This window comes from Stylophora pistillata, chromosome 3 (assembly GCF_964205215.1).
Source record: "Stylophora pistillata chromosome 3, jaStyPist1.2, whole genome shotgun sequence".
Lineage (NCBI taxonomy): Eukaryota > Metazoa > Cnidaria > Anthozoa > Scleractinia > Pocilloporidae > Stylophora > Stylophora pistillata.
Genome location: NC_142521.1, coordinates 17,634,160 through 17,657,913, shown reverse-complemented (window position 1 = coordinate 17,657,913; position 23,754 = coordinate 17,634,160). Strand labels below are relative to the sequence as shown.

General features: G+C 39.9%; 2 protein-coding genes across 6 annotated transcripts in view; both read right to left on the bottom strand.

The window, feature by feature from the left end:
* Positions 1-703: 703 nt before the first annotated feature.
* On the bottom strand, positions 704-7,937 carry LOC148734831 (uncharacterized). Its single transcript, XM_088755319.1, has 3 exons — positions 7,858-7,937; positions 6,970-7,025; positions 704-6,243 (listed from the first exon to the last, which is right to left on the bottom strand). Exon 3 carries the CDS (start codon positions 6,234-6,236, stop codon positions 2,124-2,126), a length of 4,113 nt encoding a protein of 1,370 aa, XP_088611445.1. The 5' UTR covers positions 6,237-6,243; positions 6,970-7,025; positions 7,858-7,937; the 3' UTR covers positions 704-2,123.
* A 6,705-nt stretch (positions 7,938-14,642) lies between these two features.
* The window catches only part of LOC111342739 (sodium- and chloride-dependent GABA transporter 1), a 34,046-nt gene continuing 24,934 nt past the window's right edge, over positions 14,643-23,754 (bottom strand). For all 5 annotated transcript variants that reach the window (XM_022949857.2, XM_022949867.2, XM_022949881.2 and 2 more), the window contains exons 3-6: positions 20,141-20,933; positions 19,440-19,809; positions 17,462-17,663; positions 14,643-16,715 (exon numbers count right to left, since the gene is read on the bottom strand). In XM_022949857.2, the coding sequence (XP_022805592.1) occupies positions 16,450-16,715; positions 17,462-17,663; positions 19,440-19,809; positions 20,141-20,933 (1,631 nt within the window). In that variant the 3' untranslated portion in view covers positions 14,643-16,449. The remainder of the gene's footprint in view (positions 16,716-17,461; positions 17,664-19,439; positions 19,810-20,140; positions 20,934-23,754) is intronic.

The following is a 23,754-nucleotide window of genomic DNA, read 5'->3' as shown; positions in this document are numbered from 1 at the left end:
GTAACGAGAGCGAGTATCCCACCATTCCTCGGTAGTTTATGTTCATATGTTTATGTTTATATCTTATTAGACGTTTTGTTGTGTAGTATCACTGAGTATTTTTACGAGTTGTGCCGTATTTTGACGAGCCCGTAAATACAAACAATGAGTAAAAATACTTAGTGATGCTACACAACGAAACGTCTAGTAAGAGATTTTTTATCCAACACGCCAAATTGTTATTTCAGTGCGGGCGAATTTCGCGGAAATTTCTGGAGTACAAATATCGCGTGATATTTGTACTCATATCGCGCGTTATTTGTACCCTACGAGGCACAGTTGGATAATAAATGAAGTTATTAGTTTACCTTCAGCCTAAAAGAGATCTAAGGATCTTCAGTTTTGGGTCAGATACATATAACTTAACCTGCGATGAAGACTTCTTTTTTTTTTTCTCTAGGGAGCGCGAAAGTCGATCTGGCAGCCGCTCGGATCTTGTTTATCTAAAATTTTTTGGCTTTCGCGATCTGGAATACGCAGCTTATGACCGTTTCTGTGGAAAAGGTCCGTATGGAAAAGCCCAACCAAGTAGAAACCAATCAGAACGCTAGGATTTACCTCAGGACCACTTTGCCATCTAATGCTAGCTTTTACTGAAAAGCATCCTCAACCTCGTTCCCATGGCCCTTTCCCGCCCCAAAAACAAAAATTATGCTGTGGTCGATCAGTTTTAGGACAAAATTTAATGTAACGCCTTAAATCTAACAGAGCCCAGTTCAGTGGTCTATAAATTTTATATTAATAATATGGTTCGCAGTCAGCTTCTTAATTTTGTAATAATTCTAAACTTCGCAATCAGCTTCTTAATTTGTAAAAATTTTAAAGTTCGCAATCAGCTTCTTACTCATAAAATTTTTTGTGTTGAAAAAAAAAAATATAGGTACTTCCACTTCATCGAAAGGATTCTCCCTTTAACACAGATTAGTGAATGCTATTTCTTCGTGAAGTTCCCCTCGACCACAGAGTAAATAGGGACCTTATATTAAGCAGCCACGACGGCAACGGCAAGGAGGACGTGGAAAAACAACAGATCTAATTGGCAGAACAATAGCTCAGCACGTGTGTTTTGAAAATTTGTACATTTCTTAGCCGTCCTATGCAAAACAACAACGTGAAATCGCCAAAATTTGCGTCGTCTGCGAACCGAAACCGCGACGGCAAATTATTTTAATTTCCATTTGGAACTCAACGCTACTTCTATACGTCATGCTGAAGTTCAGCTGTGGCGCCGTATGAGACAGTAAGCTCATGCAGGCATTTTTGAAATTCTGACTATGAGTAGAAATTCATTTTATAATCGAAGTCTTCCTTGGCGTTGCCGTCCTGACTGCTTAAGGTCCCTAATAGCAGGCCGGCTCGGGTTCCGACAAATATCGAACTAAGTAATCTGCTTGACTAACTTTTGTATTTGACGAGATAAAAAAAAATAGCAAAAGTTGTGAACCGATCTGTACAGCCAGGTAACATCTGGAGCGCTCGGGGCGCTATAAAATATTCTGTAAGATTCTAGCTGATTTCCTTGCAAAAGAAGAAAGCAGAATGTAAACCTTATTGAACTATATCCCAGTGCTAGTAAACGTCTTTTCATCGCATACACGTGATCATAGAGATTTGCTTGAAATTTCAAGTAATTTTAACCTTGAAAAAAATTTCGGACTATAAATACATAAGACGAAATGGAGAGTTGCTTGAAAAACTGAAAAAAATATTTGACATTATCTTATTTGACTTAAATTATTACTTAAAGAAAACTCATTTGAAATTGGTTTGGCTTGAAACAAATTGCTTTCAGAAAAAGAAATTATTAAAATTTCCTTGCATGGATACCTAGCTACTAAGAATTTGACGGAAAAGAAGGCATCTGAAGTTTGTTCATTGCTTATATTTCTTGAATAGCTCGCTATGAACTGTCCTGTTCCAGATCATTACACGAAGATGTCGATGAACCTTTCTTGACAAATGCACATGTCTTTCTGAATGCATATCAGTCCTGTCTTTTGCAGATGGCGCCCTCCTACCGCAGATTTTCGAGCTTTGTTAATCCATCACATTCCTTTAAAATCAGTCTATTCTACTCATACCTCTCAGGGTGTTGATGACCCTGGCCATTTTCCAAAATCAAAGGTCACGTTGTCCCCAATCAGCACAAAAGGGGCCCATTGAGTAACTTCGTCAAAGCCGTTATTTCTCATCCACATTCTGGCTTCGTGCAGAGACTCACTAGCACTTTCACCATGAAACAAATGCTCGTAGAAGCGAGTCATGAACTGTTCTGTGGCTTCGTCCTCTAAAGCCCACCGTGCCGCTAAAACTGAACGAGCACCGGATCCAAGAAACGCACGAGCGATTCCAATAACTCCCTCGGTTTTAACCTGTCCACGAGCACTGTGACAGCAGCTTAGAACCACCAGCTTGGCGTGCAGCTGAGTTTTTGAAATGTCCTCCATCGTTAAAAGGTAACTTTCTTCTCGGGGGGGAACATGGTTGGTTGCATACTCGGGGGAAAGAACAATCTCTCCACGTTCGACAAAACCATGAGCAGCAAAATGTATTAGGCCCGCGGAGTTTATTGCTTGCAGTACAGTCTGCTTTTTTGCGCGGTCTCCAATCAACGGCGTCACGCCGAGGAGTTTTCCAATCATCTCTGCCTCTTTTCTCGCGCATGGCAATGGTCTTATTTCCTTGCGTCTATCTTTGTACATTACCACGCCCACCTTGGGGTCACCCACTATCAAAGCACCCGTTTGACTGTGGTAGTCTGGAGGACTGTCCTGAATGAGCTTCAAAGTCGTCAAAGAGGGAACGATGCGGATCCTGAACGTCGATGATAAACGTTTTCCTTCTTGGTCAGTTAAGGCTGCAAATGGAACTTGGTACATACAAGAATCGGGGACAATGATGATTTCTGGCTGCTTCAGTAGATGGGCCACTGGAGCGATGATGATGTTGTAAAAGAAGAGAAGATTCTTTTCAGTGATATCTTTGGCAGGGTCGCCGAAGCTTTTTCTTAAAAACTCCTCCAGGTCAGGTACTAATTCGGGAACCACGTCTGTGTGCAAGCTCACTTTCTTTCTTGAGAAACGAACCACTCCCGTTGCTTTTTTAATCCAAAACCGTACATCTCCTTTTGCAACTGAGGTGTACAGACAGGTACAGTCAGTCTCCTTGATAATCTTTTGAATACCACACCATGAATATGGATTGCCTGAGATCTGGATTTCAGCAGAGTATCGAGCTGCCATCAAGTCGGCTAAGCCTCTTGCCCGCATCAGCTCTTCAACATAAAGAGCATCTTGTGGCTTCCCGGTGGCACAAAGCAAATTGCTGAGCAACTTGAAGGGGAAAGTGCCGTGCCTCTCTAAAAGAGATGTTTTGAACCGATCGTTATCTTTAAGAAAACCACGCAAAGTATCGAATTTTTCAATGCTCTGATAAAGATAGAGAAAGGCTTCTTCGGGATTACATTGTGATAACTTCAACACTGTTAGATTACAAAGGATCTGAAACACTTCCAGGTTGAGTCCAATATCCTTGCTCAAAGAGAGTGCCTTTTGATAATAATCTTCAGCCACGTCATATTTACTAAGCGAATAAGAACATGCTGCTAAATCTGCGTAAGAAAGTGCTTCTCCTTTTCTTTCACCAATTTCCGTATGGATCACAAGTGATTCCTTGTAACATTCTTGAGCCTTGTCATACAGACCAGACTGACAGGAAATATCTCCGAGGAAGCCGTAATCTGCTGCTTCTCCTGGTTTGTCACCGATTTCTATTCTAATTGCCCGTGCTTTCTCCAGATAGTCGTCCGCCCTTGGAAATTTACCGCGGGACAAAAACAAAGCTGTCAGCCGTCTATAACAGTTTGCCTCGATTTTTCTCGCATTTATTCTTATGGAAATCCGTAATGCTTCATTGATATATCTTTCAGCCTCATCAAATTCACCGAGCGTTAACAAATTCGATCCTAGGTTAACGTAGCTCGCTGCTTCTCCTTCTTTATCGCCGATTTCTATTCGGATAGCGAGTGCTTTCTCCTGATACTCTCGGGCCTTTTCATAATTACCAAGGGATTTGAACAATGTTCCTAGGTTTCCGTAGCTCGTTGCTTCTCCTTCTTTATCGCCGATTTCCATTCGGATAGCGAATGCTTTCTCCTGATACTCTCGGGCCTTTTCATAATTACCAAGCGATTGGAACAATGTTCCTAGGTTTCCGTAGCTCGCTGCTTCTCCTTCTTTATCGCCGATTTCCATTCGGATAGCGAGTGCTTTCTCCTGATACTCTCGGGCCTTTTCATAATTACCAAGCGATTGGAACAATGTTCCTAGGTTTCCGTAGCTCGCTGCTTCTCCTTCTTTATCGCCGATTTCCATTTGGATAGCGAGTGCTTTCTCCTGATACTCTCGGGCCTTTTCATAATTACCAAGCGATTCGAACAATGTTCCTAGGTTTCCGTAGCTCGCTGCTACTCCTTGTTTATCGCCGATTTCCATTCGGATAGCGAGTGCTTTCTCCTGATACTCTCGGGTCTTTTCATAATTACCAAGCGATTGGAACAATGTTCCTAGGTTTCCGTAGCTCGCTGCTTCTCCTTCTTTATCGCCGATTTCCATTCGGATAGCGAGTGCTTTCTCCTGATACTCTCGGGCCTTTTCATAATTACCAAGCGATTGGAACAATGTTCCTAGGTTTCCGTAGCTCGCTGCTTCTCCTTCTTTATCGCCGATTTCCATTCGGATAGCGAGTGCTTTCTCCTGATACTCTCGGGCCTTTTCATAATTACCAAGCGATTGGAACAATGTTCCTAGGTTTCCGTAGCTCGCTGCTTCTCCTTGTTTATCGCCGATTTCCATTCGGATAGCGAGTGCTTTCTCCTGATACTCTCGGGCCTTTTCATAATTACCAAGCAATCGAAACAATGTTCCTAGGTTTCCGTAGCTCGCTGCTTCTCCTTGTTTATCGCCGATTTCCATTCGGATAGCGAGTGCTTTCTCCTGATACTCTCGGGCCTTTTCATAATTACCAAGCAATCGAAACAATGTTCCTAGGTTTCCGTAGCTCGCTGCTTCTCCTTGTTTATCGCCGATTTCTATTCGGATAGCGAGTGCTTTCTCCTGGTACTCTCGGGCCTCTTCATAATTACCAAGCGATTCGAACAATGTTCCTAGGTTTCCGTAGCTCGATGCTTCTCCTTGTTTATCGCCGATTTCTATTCGGATAGCGAGTGCTTTCTCCTGATACTCTCGGGCCTTTTCATAATTACCAAGCGATTCGAACAATGTTCCTAGGTTTCCGTAGCTCGCTGCTTCTCCTTGTTTATCGCCGATTTCTATTCGGATAGCGAGTGCTTTCTCCTGATACTCTCGGGCCTCTTCATAATTACCAAGCAATCGAAACAATGTTCCTAGGTTTCCGTAGCTCGCTGCTTCTCCTTGTTTATCGCCGATTTCTATCCGGATAGCGAGTGCTTTCTCCTGATACTCTCGGGCCTTTTCATAATTACCAAGCAATCGAAACAATGTTCCTAGGTTTCCGTAGCTCGCTGCTACTCCTTGTTTATCGCCGATTTCTATTCCGATAGCGAGTGCTTTCTCCTGATACTCTCGGGCCTTTTCATAATTACCAAGCAAATGGAAGAATGCTCCTAGGTTTCCGTAGCTTGATGCTTCTCCTTCTTTATCGCCGATTTTCATTGTGAGTGCAAGTGCTTTCTCTTGATGCTCTTTACCAGTGCGATATTCTCCTAAGGTGTAAAGCAGTACTGCCAGGGTTCTACGACAAATAGCCTCTCCTTTTGCGTCGCCATTCTTTTCCACGATATCAATCGCTAACTCATAAAATAAACTGGCCTCTAAAAACCTATTTTGCGTGCTTAGTGTTTTCGCCAGTATTAGATTTTGCCATGCTTTCTCAGAACTGTCATCACAGTCATTACAAAGGAGATGAAGTTTCTTGAAGCATTGCACTTTACCCGCGTGATCGTTCATTGCGTCGTACGCTTCCGTCATTATGCTATAGATAGCACGTAAAATGGATTTGGCCAATGAACTATCCATATTCACCGCCTGACGGTTTAGCACAATCAAACATTCATTGCATAACTGGATGGCTTGTAATGCACGACCCGTGTTACGAAGGAAGACAGCTATCACCCAAGCTATGAATGCTGTGTTCTGAACCTCTTCTGTGCTGACCATTTTGACCCTTGACGTTGTTGTCGAAAAAAATAATTCAATGATGTTAAAAACACAATTCATCAAAGGCGAATTATTCAAACAATTTAAGAGCGAGAATCCCCAGTATTACAGGCTGGAAAATAAGTCAACAAGAACAATGGCTTTGTTCCGGCTTCAAAATGGATAAATGGGTAGAAGTTCTGACAGGTATATTAACGATTTTCGAGCCCTCTAAAATTCCATCTATAATTACCTCGGACCGCAAACAATGGAGGGGAGTATCGAGGTCTCTTCAGAAATCCCTTCGCCCTTTCACCCCCGAGATCTTTTAAGTAATTCCCTTACTGTCTTCCACACAATTCTAATGATGTTGGTTTGGAGAATTTGGCATTGGATCAACTAATAATTCGCTATTCGATATTTTTCCTTATTCTCAACACTTGTCCACTTCATATTATTTTGATCTTGTAAGGAGAAATTCTGTCTGTGTCACTCGTAGGAGTTAAAGGGTTAAAAACGCTCTTGATCGCCCAAAGATAAATTTTCAGACTTCTATTCTTTATTTTCGTAGGGAATCCTTGCGATCTTAGAGCAGAAATCCAATCCCAGATTTCCGTAAAGAAAAATAAAAATGAAGACTCTTCACATGGAGGCTATTATTTCTTCCAATAACAGGTTCGTTACAATGTCACGCAATTCACGCAACACATGCATAGAAACTAAATCTGAGTACGTCAGCTCCAGAGAAACTCACCGATTGAAGCAAGTAAAGGTTCTTGAATCAAATCTTCTGATTAAGGCCAACTTTTCCTGACAATAGGAGATAAAGAATCTTTATGATAATGTTCGTGATCACGAGAAATTAACCCTTCACTAGTATATAAGTCGGGAATTCTTTAAAAGTAATGTTGAATTTTCCTTCAAGCCATCTGAAAAACTCAAAAGGAACCATCGAATTCTTGAAGCCGAGAGCTATAAATTTGTAGAACATTGATGAGTTATCTCTAAGCCAGGGTTTCTCTGCTCTCACATTTTTCGCTAAAATATCGGACACAATTTTTCAGGGAACGCTATACTCGTTACCTTCTAATAAGAAACTCTGATAAGCGGAAGACCCTAAAGAAGAGCAACCAGTTTTTACCTTCTCTCGCCTCGTAAATGAAAAGCTAACCTTTGCTCACTGTTTATGAATCATTCAATAGCTCAGAGGACAAAATTTCGCATAATAGATAGCATCACTGAAGTTTTTTCTGCGCTGAACATTTACTGACAGCTTTTTTCGGGGGCCAAATAATAATTAGAAAATAAATTTTGTTGATAATTTGCAAAGTTTCACTTTCAACAGTTGTTCTTCCTATTGGGGAAAAAACGTAAATACACGTGAAGGCCACCAAATTATTTTATTATGTGACGTTAAAGTTTCAGTCTTTGCCATCTTCTCTCTGAAGGTAGGCATATTTTCAATTATATTTTACATTTTGTGAACAGTAGACAATCGATAAACGACTTGTACAGTTTTAGGTAAAAATTGAAATTCCTGACATTTTCTTGATCTCGTATTTTTGATAGACATTATGTAAATCACACGCACTGGAAAATGAAAAATTCGTGAAGGGTCAATCATCATACACAGATAGCCTACCTTTCAGAGAAAAAAGCCTCAATTCTACAATGATCGATCTCTGTAAGAAAATCCAACTGTTCAATGGCAGTGAATTTTAGATCTGTAACCCAAGATAAATATTACATCAGTTTTTCAGGCTCAAATTCATCATTAGTAATCAAAGTTGGGGGTAAAAAAAAACGGAATACATGTGCCAAGATGGAACAACCAAAACCTTGGGTAAAAATCTATGCATCTCTTCTTATCTCTCTTCCAGTAATTAAAGAAAAATGAATAAATGTGTCCATCCCTCCGTTTTACTCGATTTCCATTTTTCCGACAGGGGTTGACTCGAAAGCACAACATGGGGCGGTCGACTTTGAATAGCTCGGACTAGAAGGTAGCTCGAAAAGAATTCAATTTGATCAGCAATGATTGTGTACTTTTCAATTGATCGAATTCGTTTCTGATTCTGAGTGGGATTACAATTGTTTAAACCGATCTCGCTGCCTGTAATTTTCTTTTCATTTATGAATGTATATATTTTTTTCGGTTTGTATCACAGATGTCACAACTGTCGTTGTTCCAACCATAACATAATGGAGATAAGCAGCTCGTTTGGTATGACGGAATTTCATGTCAAACTTATTTACCTACAGCGTATTTCAAAGTAACAGTAGCTGATAAAACAAAACAGTACTCACCATAACTTGTAGCCTTATTCAATGTCTTGCGTTAAAAATAAACCTTACCAATATTAATATATTTCACTCATTCCTTCGTCTTTCCCAACATAGGTCCCCTTCAGTCAGCCAATAAGATGTGGTCTTCGGTTTCATTTAGTCACTTTCGTAGTCATTCTCGTCCTTCCTGTATTAGTATTTCTTTCAGCCGGTGGTCCACATGCGCTGCGCAAAAAGAACCTTTTCGAGTTTGGTGATAAAGACCACTAGCGATCCTAACAAGATAGGGAGGCGGGAGTAAAATTTGGCTCCCAAGTTATGAAAATGGAAAATGAGAATATCTTATGACAATAATAATAATTAGTAAAAGTAAACCAAAAATCTATAAAAATAAAGTACGCCTTGACTATAACTAGGCCTATGACAAATGAGTAAAAAGTTATTTTAAAAGTGCCGGAAGTGAAATAATTCTTTTCTTGGAAACCGCGTAACTTATCAACGAGATATTGAGTGCGAGAATCCAAGACATTTCAGGGGTGGCTCTGTGAGCGATAAAGATGAGGTGAATCCTCGTCGATCTGATTTTATAACATAACCAGAGCAAAGTGCGCGCTCTGATTGGTCAATTTAGCGTCCCCCATTTGCCCATGGGTGTACGCTGCTGACGTGAGCAAATGCAAAGACTATTTTTCCGCGCGCGTTTGTTTTTTCTGGTCACGTAAGATTTGTTAAATAAAAGGGAACTCTTTAGCTACAATGTATCAATGTTATGTTATAAAACAAATGGTAAACACCACAGCGTACACTATTGAGTTATGGATGCACTTGGGAGGTTTGCTAAGCACTCAAGAAGCTAGAGTCACTCTCGGCTATCGCCTCGAGCGACTCTCACGCTTCTTTCGTGCTTAGCAACCTCCCGCGTGCATCCATATCTCAATAGTGTATGCTGTGGTGTTTACCATTTGTTAAACCTACCTGCTGCACTCACCGGTTACAAAATGCACAAAGTGCCGAATTCGTTTCAGCTTTCTTGAGGTTAAGTTTTAGAAATACATAAAAATTCTTGCTCGGATTACGAATAGAGAACACAAGAAACTCACGCCATGAAGAACTTTCACTTTTATTATTGTTAATTTGTTCAGTGTTTTTTTTTTTGGGGGGGGGGGGGGTTAAATGAAAACTGAATAAATGAATGAATAAAATGTAAAGAAGTCAGCAATACGGGTAAGAAACTCAAAAGAGTCAGTTTATTTTATAAACATTAAGGTTCATGGTTTATTTTGTTTCAAACAAGGTCATCACAGTTGTAATTGAATTATTTCCGGAATTTGCGAACCTTTGTGCTTTTCGGTCCATCTTTAAATCTTGAAAAGAAGTTTAAGAAAAGGAATTTTTTCTTAGTGTTTTTAACAGTTTCCTCCCACGCATTTCCTTCCCTCAGATTCAAGGCAAAATGATTAGCAGCGCAAACATCACTTGTACCAGGATCTTCCTCATAGGTGAAGAGTTTACATCCAGATGCTTCGTCTGCATTCAACACATTGTAGTTGTCCGTGGAGAGTGGAGGCAGCGGAGGGTCTGAGGCGAGTGGTGATGGTTTGCATGTTATACTTTTGTCTTGAATGTAAAGATATTTTCGGGAAAGAGAATTTACAGGATTCCCGAAAACGAGCCCATAATTGTTTTTTGAAGGTGAGGCTATAAGAGAAAATTTAATATAATCAGAGTCATGACAAGTACTATTAGTCCAGCGGGAAATTTCTTGTGTTTTGTTATGATGTAGTTTCTTCACAAAACACGGCGTTTGCTCGAATTTTTTGGGAGGAGCGAGCTTTCTCTCGAAATTTCGGGAGTCATTAGTTTTTCATGTGTGCCTCGAAAACATCACGGAGTCAGGATATAAGCGTGACAGGCTTGGCTACACGTACAGGGAAGGAGAGACTTTTCTCGGTGGGTGACTCAACACAATGTGCAATACAGTAACCGTATTTATTCGAATAAGCGCCCAGCCTCGAATAAGCGCCCAACCTGAAGGTAGAAAAGTTAATAAGCGCCCAGTCTCGAATAAGCGCCCACCCATAATAAAGTGCACAAGGGGAATACTGGTATTGATTATTACGGTACGGTATTTCTTTTATGGCTCACAATCTCTAGTTTCATTGTTTCATTTTACTTAATGAAAATGGTGCAAATTTAATAAGCGCCCAGCCTCGAATAGGCGCCCACCTCGAATAAGCGCCCACCCTGAAAGACCAAAAATTAAATAAGCGCCCTGGGCGCTTAATCGAATAAATACAGAATCATGGTGATGAGTTCGTGTACTAAACGGAAAACGGTGAATCGCTTAAGGTGAGCCAAAACTGTCAATTGCTGTCTATGAATATAAATTATCCTTCATCGGGCCTCTTCACCAGAACGCGATAGCCGAATAGTATGGTCAATAAGATAAATTCTGTCATCTGTCCTGACAAAATTTCAGACGGGTTAATGCAAAAATCTTCAGCCTGGTTACCAATTTGCCGTTTCTTTAGAAACTTATCCCTTTGTTTCTATTAAGAAACCCTTAGTTTTCATCAATCTCACCTCCTTTAATTTCTTTGTTTTAAACATTCCTTTTGCTTAAATATGGTTTTTAAAGATTTTTGCCTCTGTTCTGTGAAACACTTCGATGACTACGATATGCACGCCAATTGATTTGTAGCCCTCATGTTTCATCTCTTTCCACATGGAAAAACAAACCAATCTCTGTACTTCAAAGGCTTCACCACCCTTCGTTTTCTTTTTGACATTTAAAAAAATTCTGCCTCTTCAGCATTTGTTACTACGACTTTGCCTCACTGCCAACACATTCGAAATAAATGGAAACTGGTTTTCTCAGTCGATATTCCCATCTTAGTTCTCTTTAAAACGCGCTGAAATTTCTTCATGTACAATTTCTAAATCTGTGGAACTTTGGTTGAAAAAATTAGTAAGGTTTAACAAAAGCTGGTTTCCACTTTTATTACAGATTTCTTGCTTCAGTTCAGTTTAATTACACTGAAATCTCATTTATTTATTTTATTATTTCAGGAATTTTCTGGAAATGTGGACCGTAATACAGTTGTTTATTATGACTTAGACCCACCAATTAAAGCGCGATATATCCGTTTCCTACCCATCGCTTGGGAAATTTCTATCATAAATCGACATTTTCTTCGCCGTTGTCGTTCTGACTGCTTAAGGTCACGAATAGATCATAGAGAACAACAAACTGAAGAGGCTTGTACGGCGCAGCCGAGTGTGTTACTGATGTTCTTACCCCATTTAGACGTCTTGTATGACCTATTAATGAACAGATGCATGACAACACGGATTCTATTGGTTTTCTTGAATAAAAAAGCATCGATTGTCTATGGTGACGTCTTTTACGCGCCTCCTTCAATAATTCATAATCACGCACCAATCAAATTGCATGTATCATTCAGCTTATTAGATAATCATTTATCAATCACGGACGACGTAAACATTTCTATGATTAATAGATAATTATGCTCAAAAAGGTGTGAATTACAATTTTGTCTGATAGCGATGGACTAACCCAGGATCTCTTTCCCTTCGAGTACTTTTCGATTCGCTAGTGCCACATGTATCTAACATTTGTAGATAGATTTTGGCCAAACTTACCGCATTTGTGGAGTTGCCACTCGAGGTAACCCTAGAAATGATAGTTATCTGGAAGGGTACAAACTGCGATGGTCTGACGATGGTGTTAGATGGGAGGAATCTCCAAAGGTAGAAATAGACAAATTAATAGACTAATAAATAAACTGTAGCGTGGAGCATGAGCCCTGGTTGGGTCGGACATGCGCAGTTTAGTTGACTTACGACTGTGTTTCTCGCGTGTGAGCCGTTTCCGAAGTTGAATAAAACGTTAGTCGTGTCATTGCTTGTCTTGTTTGTGTTACAAAACATTTCTAACAGAAGCAAGTAGTGGAACGAAAAACTGTTGAAACGTCTACATGCGTTGTTCAGTTGACTTCTTGTACCCTACAAGCTCCCTATCCATCCATCTTCTCCACAAACGTTTGATATGAAGCGATATTTCTTATGAAGCGATATTTCTCATAGTTAAAAAGTCTCACATAGATACTAGAAACAAACTATAAAATTGGCTGGGATGACACGACAGTTTTGAATAATGACGAAAACATCGTTATAAGACGAGTGGCACCCTTAGTAAATCAGCTCTGGATACTTGAGTTAGCAAACTTTCTTTTCCCGAACCATTTTTCTAAACTTCGTTCCTTTGCATGAATTTAACAGGTTCTGCAAGGAAATAGCAACACGCATGAAGTAAAAAAGAACATGATCATCCCGGTGATTCAAGCTCTGTATGTGCGCCTTATACCGTTAAAATGGCAGAATTGGACTTGTGTAAGAATGGAGGTTTATGGAGAGCCTTGGCCAGAAGGTACAATGGCGTAAATTTTTAGGGTGATTGTGATTGGTCTTTACCTATGATCTATTAGAGCACAGACGTGAGGCTGACCTCATGCAAACTTGTCTGCTTCGCTTTCGGCAACACGGCATGTAGTTTTAAAAAAAAATTGCACGACTTTTCCAAAACGTAAGCAAGTAATTGCTACCAACGAGAAATGGAGTGCTACGAGGTGAATTTGCGATAGTCCTTAATTTTTTTCCTGATCCTTGCTTAATACAACATGATTATATTTCACATTGTGTTTGGTCAATCACAGATAACAGAAAACAAGCTTTTTTGTGAGAAACAAAAGCGACACACTTCTTCAGCTCGTGAGTCACTTGTTTCATTCGTCACATTTGGCGTCATTTGGAATCCCCATAGGGACATTGTCGAGACTTAGAATTAGTTTAATTGTAAAGTCCGGCAATATATTGCTAAATTGCCATTTTAACTTGGTGGCATAACCAGTCTACTCTTGAATCTCTACGTGCACATGCACAGTGGTAAACACTTCGATGCACATTGAAAAGTTACACAGCAATTAACACTGCTCCGTTTTCTCCCGTGTTTCATCTAGTCTCGGTGGCGTTGTTCATGCCACGATTTGGTGCGGATGAAGTATTGCCTGGTCACGTGATTACCGCACCGAGTGTCACTGACGTCATGCAATGTATGAAGACTTGCTTGGTAACCAATCAGTGCCAGTCGCTTAATTTCAGCAGCCGTTCGAAGAAATGTGAAGTTAGTCGTTCTAAAAGCGAGACGACCAGTATCGAAGATCGGAGGGGTTCTCATTATTACAAGGTGGATGATTTTCAGGTCATTTCCATCTGAGTACAAGAAAAGAATTCCATACTTGATGTGGTAAGGACTTTCAGATTTATGACAGCAGTAATGTTGTCGTCGAATATCTCGTAAGCAACTCGAAATGTACATTTACAGTGTATTCAGTGGCTGGCCGCAGCGAATCAGTCCATTGTAGACTCATCTCCATCACTTTGTAGAGCGACCAGGATTCAAAACACACCTCTCAATCAAAATGGTGACCGGGAAAAAAAGGAAAAAGAGAAAAAAAAAAGAAATACAGGTGTGCATTTTGTAGGTACTAGTGCTGAAAATATCAAGTCAGTAAAAGATTGGTGAATTGGTATTCTGAAACTACTTATATTTAAAATAATGTCCACAAAACGATCGCTTAAGGACAAACCCTCAACCATTCAAATCTCTGATATTTTCAAGGCTCAACCGACCTTTCCTTTTCATCATAACGCTCATGGTTAGTGAAACTTTGCAAGGCTAATAGGAGCTTCGTAGTATACTGGGGTGCTATGGTACAGAGAAAATTAGAGAAGGGTATTTTGTAACACGTGCTATAAATTAGCAAACTAGTTGGCCGGATTGGCGTCCAAGATGACGATTTGAATTTGGGGAATCTTTTAGTCACGCCTAAGTGTGATCAGGAGGACGCGCAAGGGGTCACACTTTCACGCGCAAATAATGTGTAATATCAAATGTGTCAGTGTAACTCTGTATACTACTGTACTTATTTGATGTTCACATGAATTTCCTGAAGAGTTGGGTTATCTATTGTTACTGATTATCAGTTGCATTTCTGAAGGAGACCTGTGTGGTCAGGGTGCTCCAATTCCCAACGAAAACTTCAACCAGTTTCACATATCGACTGTTTCCTTGGTTTATTCTGAAATGTTCATTCTCTCTCATAGGTAATATGAACTACTACGTAAGCAACAAATTAGAAAATACTAATTTCTATTTGCCTTAGCTTATTTAAAATGGCACCACTACCTCACCTGAATCTACAAAGGTGCTAGTAAGCGTTACACGAAGTGATCATATTGAATAACACCAGCATCTCCCGGGCGTTTGTCTGCGACATCCGACCATAAATGGTTGACAGCCCTCGGCCTTCCTAGACTTTTTTTTGTCAGCCTCTTCATATGAACGGCAGTCGGGAAAATGACTGCACATCACCGATAAAGATAATGAAAAAAGTATTTCAGTTATAGCTGATTTCTACAAAGAACACGAAGAAACTTAACCTTTCTTTGATGTTGTTTTTAAAGTGGCAATTCAATTTTTCATTTTCCCGGTGGCTGCTGGTGTCACTCTGACCACATTGCAAGCATTAACCTTTACAAGACAGCTGTAAAACTTGACAAATGCCTTAATCAAACTATTCCTAACGTCGGCAGTTGTATGCCACCTGCAGAATATAATTGGAATATTAACTATGTTATAAGAGCGATAAACATTTTTGGCGATAATTATAATTGTAATCGCCACAGAAAAAAGTCCTGTGGATTCAAAGGAAGTTTCTACTGATGACACTATCCTCCGATTTAGTGAGAGAATGCCTTTTATAACTCCTACAATTAATATACCTGACCAAAAGCCAAACTTTGCAGTCATTGAATCGATGTATCTTTCTTTCCAGAAAAATGAATGAGTAAATGGGCTAGAGGCCTCAAAGAAACGGTTGTAATATCAACGGAAGCAGAAAATTTCGCTCTAATTTAAACATTACAGTTACAGTTACTGTATATTACATAGCAAGCCATTTTTAATCTTAAAATGTGAAGTAGATGACAAATAGTTTCACATGTGAAGACCTCAAGTTTTCAGCAAATTGCAAACAAACGAAAATATTTCGTTTGCAAAAAAATATGATTCCTTAAGTTTTCATCAGTAATTTTTTATATTGTAGTGAGTTCACAAAAAAAACTTCCAGTGCAAATACTACAAATGCTGCTTTCCATAATAGTCTAACAAGCAATTATTATTATCAGCGAAACTCCTGAGACGTCAATTAGTTTTTTAAACAAACAAAATATGGCTTTTTGTCTTTATTTGACAGAATAACATTCCGAAGAAATATTTCCAAAATCATGTCCTTCGTATCTTCAGCTTTTTGTGTTCAATCCTCAAGTCCCACGAACAGAAAATACTCTCATTCCGTAATTCATTATCCCAAATACCCTAGATCACGTAACATGATATTATACTTGGAGTTGACAACTCTTTGTAAAATAAACATCTGGAAGTGGAATGTGAAAAACAGCGATCAAACAAGCAAATATTATACGCGGAAGACATGCTGCTAAATATGTAAACTTTGTCTTACTTACAAGCGGCAAATTTACATAAACGTTTGCCACTTAATTAATTATTCTCATTCGTTTTCCCTGTGAAATCGGGCAACGAAAAACCATGCAAATTACTCATGCCAACAACTTGGTCTTTCTTAAACTGGCCATAATTTTAGCAATTTTAAACATCAGAACCAAGGAAACGAGCTTGACGTAAAATTGTGGAAAAAATAATCAAAATTAAATTTATACCGACAAATACTAATGTTACTGCAAAGTCCAACATCAAACTGACTAAGATTACCGCTCATGCTTTCTTCAAAATTAAAACAAATTAAAATAACTCTTTTATAAACAGGCCCAATGAAATCAGGATTCTCTAGAGAGTTTCCATCTCTCCTTGTGTTGCTAAGCCTTCGCGTAACTCTATCGCTTTCATCTCCTCCTCGTCTGGCCTCATAAGAAGACGTATTCTCTGATACAAAGAACTCCCAGGGGTTTTGATAATCTTGTAGGTTGCAACTCCTGGAATCCACAGCATGGAGGCTAGCGCTAGAACCCAACCACAGAATTCTGCCCATGGAGGGTACTGATAATCACCATATGTTACGCCGTTCCACTGAATGACACTAAACAAGAAAACCCCTGGGGTAGAATAAACAGGACAAACAACAGTGAGAACGGCTGGCTTGAAATGATTTTAGGAATTAATTACTTTCTATTGATCGCCATAAAACCAAATTCAACACAACGGCCAAAAAGGAACTAAGGACAAAGAGACATAGCAAGAACCTGAGATACTGTCGCGAGGGTCTAACTGAAAAAGTTTTGTGGAGAGCAACTTTATCGGCGAAGACGAGAGGTACGTAGAGTTTTGATGTCACCTCCTACCGTAAATAACAAGCGGAGAGAGGAATTTCCAGGCAATGGACCACCACGACCATGTTATTTTTTTCCTTCCCGCGCCCGATAAAAAAAAACAAAAAATCATTTTCCCTTACTTCACTACCGAGATCAAAATTTCAATTTTTTTTTTTTTTTTTTAGCTTATTTAATGGCAAGGAGCTTTCGACATTACTGATCCTCGCAGTACGCAGGATAAGTGCCATTGCTAGGAATCTAGTAATGCCCTAGCGCAAAAAAAAAGCTCTCAGGAACTCCGTGGTAGAGCATTGTGGCGCGGACTCCGAAGGTTCAATTGGAGACAGCTTTTTTTCGTTGTCCTACGCTCGTGACAGGACGAAAAAACATACTTCTTTGAACGTTCCAGGACTGAATAAAGATTAGCCAAGGCTGGCTTGACAACGTGGTACATTTCTCCATCACGTTATCCCTCTACATGTATTCTTACACAAGAGGTGCACACGTAGTACTGTCATATTACCACCTACCTAAAATAACAAGCGGGGTGAGGTATTTCCAGGCAATAGGCCACCATCGCCATATTTTGTAACCAATCATGGTCTCGATGTCTTTAGCAAAACGGTCACCGCCATAGCCCCAGGCCACGGTGAGAACTTCAAACAAGGCCAGGAACAGCAAGGACACTCCACCAGACTGATAGTTGTACAGGTTAAGAACATACATGCCGCCCTATGATGCAAAGTATGACATAGAGGATATTACATGGCCGCGCAGGGACACGAATTTTATCGTCGAGTGCTGAAAGTATCTCTCACTCCTTCGCTGCACTCACTCGGAAGAGATACTTTCAGCACGAGAAGATAAAATTCGTATCCCCTAGCGGCCATGTAATGTTCTGTTTATTATGTAGATACTGATGAGATTTTCACATAAAAGACAACTTTTTTTATTCATTTTCGAAACAGCAATTGGGTAATTATGTTGGTAACCATGGCCACACCAATATCCTCACACGTGAAAGATAACAATAGTATCTTCACGGCGCGCGGTGAAGATATGATTTTTTCGTACAAGGAGAAATCCTGGTTTGTGTACCTCCTCTGGTCTTCGTCCAGAGGAGGTACACAAAATAGAGCAGTTTCTAACATAGAGTCTCGAGACTAAAACAGAAGAAATACCTGCGGCCGACCAAGACAGATGGTACACGCGAATGAGCAAGTCGGGATTGGTTTTAGTTTTGAATCTGATTGGTTAAGAGAATGGTGCGAGCTTTCCTTACCAATCACAAAGCGGGGTAAAGCAACAACCGAAAAAATACTGGATTACTTCAACTTGAAATGGCTCCAAAGGCTCAGCCAGACGAAGACGCCACAAATTAACGGAAAAGATAAGTAATAATCCGCACAACTTATGCCATCTACGGACGTCCATTCATTCTAGCGCCCTCGATGAAAAGGATTGGTGAAACAGAATGGTTACACAAAAAATAAGGACGCTCTCTTCATTTTTAATCACGATAGCGACATTTAAACGAATCTTAAAACACGCGGCGACACTGTTTAAAACTGCTTCATTTGATGTATCCGCTCTGGACTCTGGACCGAGTAATTTGCGAAACAAACATTTACCCAAAATGTATTTACATGTCGATCACAAAGAACATTAAAATATCTTTTTATTATGTATTTCGACCAAACTGGTTGATGCTCACATCTCAGCCGCCTTTCATTGACAGAAATACATTTAGAGCAAGCAACGAAAGTAACATGAAAGACGATCATACTACGTTCTCCTGACCGGCTCAAAAAGTTTTCTTTAAAGCAGTGTCGAAATGAACAACACTTGAAACACACGCTAAAAATTGTGCGTGAGATCCGCTGAGTTTCGATCATTCAGTGAAACGGTACAAATATCAGCGGATAAAAAGTTTGTTATTATTCATAACTTCTTTTACACAACTAATGCCGGATACGCAGATTGTTAGAAGGCCCTCAAATACACTCCCAAAGGTTGACGATTATCTCTGCCGCAAGAGTGTACAACTTAAAAGGGAAATATCATGTAATGACAATACTGATCCGGCTTCCCTTCTCGAACTAACGAGCCATAGGGCAATATTTAACCCGCTGCGCTTGCTGAGTAAAAACGATGATTTAACGGGGCTGACTCAATCCGTGAAAATTTCTTCCATTCTTGACACTTCACATTACATATCTCCCTTATTCGTGCCTATCCTTGGAAAAAATTATCTCAAAATTTTCTCATTTCGTAAGCCATTTCCCAGTTTGCAGAGCTCGCCGCTAAATCTCAAAGTTTGCATATCCTTGGAAACAATAATCGCTAAACCTTCTTTCCCGTAATAGCGACCCTGCATAGCAAAACGCACCCAGAGAGTAAATGTTTGCCTATCTCGAAACAATCCTTTAGAATTTCCTCCGATGTGAAGCGATTTCCTAAGTTTTAGCTCCTAAAAGAAAAAAAAAAACAAAAAAAAAAACACTCTACCTGCATGACCATAGGAATACCCAGCAGAAAGCAGACGAAACACAAGACAGCAATGAACAGCTCTTTGCGTTTTTTCAAAAAGCGCGGGTACTCATCCACAAGGCCAGTGACGACAGCTTCGAACATGGCGAACTGGGTATCCAGCCCTAACGTCAACAACATGAAGAAGAACAACACAGCCCAGAATGGAGAAATAGGCATCTGGGCTATCCCCTCGGGATAAACTTCAAAGGCCAATCCAGGACCGGATGTAGCCACATCTTTGACGGCCTTGCCGGACACATGCGCCATGAAGCCAAGCACACTGAAGATCACAAAACCAGCGAATACACTGGTACTGCAGTTTATGACGGATACGATCATGGCATCTCTAAAACAAAAGAAGTAAAGATGGTTACGTCTAGGACACGAGCAGATGCCCACATTCACATCGTCGAAATGTATTCCGGTTTCTAAGCATTACTCCAGGATGGGATGCTTTCTCCACCGTAGGTCAACACAAGGTTTCCCTTCTACCCTGAATGAATAGAAGCGCTGCGAGAGTCAGGTGCCCACAAAAACTCTGCCAGAGCATTCCCGGGCGTGCTGAGTCATTAGACCACAAAAAAATCAGAACATCAAAAAGACAAATGATAATCATGGAAGACAGCAGAGCAAGCACGCAAGTAAAAGAAAATCTTATTAAAGTATACTGGTCTCACCTGAAACAGTTGTTGTGAAACTGGTTGAAACTCCCCATAGTAATGAGCGAACCAAATCCGATTCCAAGGGAATAAAATATTTGCGTGGCAGCTTTAGCCCAGACGGAGGCATCGCCCAGCTTCTTGAAATCGGGCTTCAAATAGAATTCGATGCCCTTCGATGCACCAGGCAAGGTAACCCCGCGGATGAGCAAGATTACAAGCACCACATAAGGGAAAGTAGCGGTGAAATAGACCACCTTCCCCGAGGACTTTATCCCCTTCCACAGACAAAAATACACCAGAATCCAGGCCACGATGAGTGCCACCAACAGCTCGACGCGCATCGAACCGGGGTCTCCGATGCCGTCAGTAATTCGAAGGACATATCTTTCCCAGAATTCTTTGCTGGGAGAATTGCTATCCATGACAGAAACTCTTGTGAGTGTAGTAGTAGTAGCATTTACAGTGGCATTGAGGGTCGTGTTAAAACACGGCACGGAAGCATTCATAACATTCATGTTCCCGCCAGTCAAGTTTCCAAAAACTGGAAAGGTTTGGTTAATACAAGAAGCGTTGTAAAGGAGCTCTGTATTGTTGCTCGTTGTGTTGCCAGGAATACCGCCATTTTCAGTGACACCATTACTCGTTTTCTTCGCGCGTGAGCAGCTGGGTGTGTTCCACCAGTTATTGCATGTTGCCCACGGAACCATGCTGGCAAACGACTTAAACATGTAGTACAAACACCATGCGATGATGACATTATAGTACACACAGCAGAGAAAGGACACGACCAGCATGGAAAAACCCACACCTAATCAAACATGCAATCGATCGATCAATCAATCAATCAGTATATATTAAGATACAATGTATATATGAAGTTTATATATTTTGAACTGCGGTATTAAATACGTATGATGCACGATCCTCGCAGTAGAGAGCCCTATTTATGCAATAGCAAAAATCAGACACGAAAAAAATCAGGCCTGTAGGGGATTCGAACCACTCACCTCTACGATACTAGTGCAGCACTCTACCGTACACGCCTGATTTTTTTCGGGTCTGATTTTCGCTATTGCATAAATAGCGCTCTCTACTGCGAGGATCGTGCATCATAAGTATATGTTAAGTTATTCGTCGAATGAGTAAGTTCAAATACAAAAAAATTTATCAATCTCATTTCCCTTCCACCGACAAGTGTTAAAGGGGAAACTAACTTATAAAATGAAAAATACGATTTACGATCAGAGTTCTCTTTGAAGACGTTGTTCACAATATTCAAATACATTGTTGTGGGGTTCAAGACTAATTTGACCTTGGAGGAGGCTACAAAACATTAGTACAATGAGAAAGAAAACACAAGAGACGGTGATAGAGAGCTTTATCGTTGATTGAGTGTCGTAAAACTAAAACGAAAGTAATCATTATGGCCAATCTGAAATAAGAGCCAATGAGAACTTAGGAGTAAAAAGAAGAACGCTACCTAAAGCGCGGGAAACCGCGGCTGACCAAAGTCGTGATTGATTTTAGTTTTGCATCTGATTGGTTGTGAAAGCAGCGCCTGTTTTTTTTTTTTTTTTTGGACCAATGACAGAGCGAAGTAAAGGAGAACCAATGCAATCCCAAAATACTTTCGAAAATTGAAAGATGCTCTATACTATGACGAAACAAACTGAATGGTGACATAGCACCATCAACGAACAACTCCTCGACCAAACAGTCCTTCTAGATCTCCTCATTAATATCTTTTTATTGAAAATAAAACTTTAACTTAATTGTAAAAGATTCATCTTCGAGTACATTCCGAGAAAACGGCAGTTCAAAGTGTCCATGGTAACGCGAAGAAAGCTCTGGGACAGAGTGAAGAGTCTGCCATTGAGAGCTATTTCCGTACATTTCCTTGCAGTTTTGGCCAATAATTTTTAAAAACGCTGTCTTAAAAGCTGGGTTACCTCAAAACAAGAGTTGTCTGTCCTATCGTTAACGCCGACAACGATGCCAGTGAATAGTTTGCGCGGGCACTCAAAATTTACGATACGGGAAGCGTGGTGATAGATTACACAGCAGGTGACTTCAAAAAGGCGGGCCTTAGAGACGATCACTTCGAACAATGGCTAAAGAGATTTCGAGTGCACTTAAAAGACTACATGGTAGGTAATGTGGTGACATGTAACAATACAGATGACAAGACGAAGGCGGGACTTCACACATCACTTTTGAGTGCCACTTAAAGACTATGATAGGGTTGTGTGGTGATTGATATTCTACAAACATCAAGCAGAATGTCTACTGATCTCGTGAAATTTTTCTTGCAGTTGCGAAAAAATCATATCTCTGTAAAACCAGCGGCAAAGCGTAACCTGGAGGACACAACAAACAACCAAGGCAGACTTTCTCCTAGATCACCGAGAAAAAAAAAAAAAAGAATTTCCTCCATTCATTTCTGAGGAAAGTTAAAATAGTGTCTGAAGAAATTTCAAACACAGTGGTTTTTAAATTTGATTTTGAGTCGTGGAAGTTCGTGGCTTGTGGTAGCTTTATTAGCATAGTACAATTTGTCCAATTTTCTCAGCACAGCGACAAACCACAATTCCCTACGAGACTTATGATGGAACGAGTCAAAAACTACACATTGTTTACTGCATAGCGTCCGCGCGATTACGTCTATGTAAAAAAAAAAAAATAATAAATTTGCGAAAGAGTTTTACTCTGAGCCGATTGCTAAAAAGTCTCTTCTTAATCAACTCCGTTTCCGAAATTTGCATGTTCAAAAGGAAACTCTGCCTGACGAATTCTCTGGCAGCTGTTTACTACAATATAAGAATATTTCGATAGCGCGAATATTTACTCCACCCAAACACAAGAGTACTAAAAATATTGAACATTTCAATTCGAAAACAATGATTTTTTTTTTAACCGTTTCCCGCAGAGTGAGTAGAAAAAGTTTCCCCCGCAAAGATACTACGTTTGCAATGAGAGCATTTGTCTAGACTGAACAATTTCAAGTCGCGGTGTTCGCGTGTACATATTTTACGTCATTTTAAGAAGGTTTTTTAGTAATTTGTTGGACATTTCATGTTCCTTAAGTAATTGTTCATATTTATAAAAATTAATTTTGATCTCTAACCAGATGTCCGTATATGGAACTACTAATAATGAGATAATCATCGGGCTTAATTTCTACAGCGTTGAAACACGCTCAATTTCCTCGAGCACTTATTGAAAGTAAGTATCGTGAATGACTGGGCGCTGAATTTTTTATCCAAGGAAAATAAACGAATAATTCTAGAAGAAAGAGTAGATAAGAAGAACAGATCGTTTTCAAGATAACTCACATTGTTGTGTTAGAAAATTTATCGGATGATCTTTCCGTGGATCGTCTCAGGGATTAAAATATGGAAAGTAATCTAAACAGACGCGGTGGTTCTTGAAGGAATTAACAAATATGTTTTCATGTAACAACATCAATGTAAGCAATTTATATTGATCCTTGCGGAGAACAAAGTAGAATGTGTTCTTGTCTGAGAACGAGAACTAACTAACAATGTGTAAATTGTTATCAATATTGCATGCTTTGTGCGAACAAAACTGTAACAGTGTTCTATTTCATAAATTAATTATAAACTTCACAC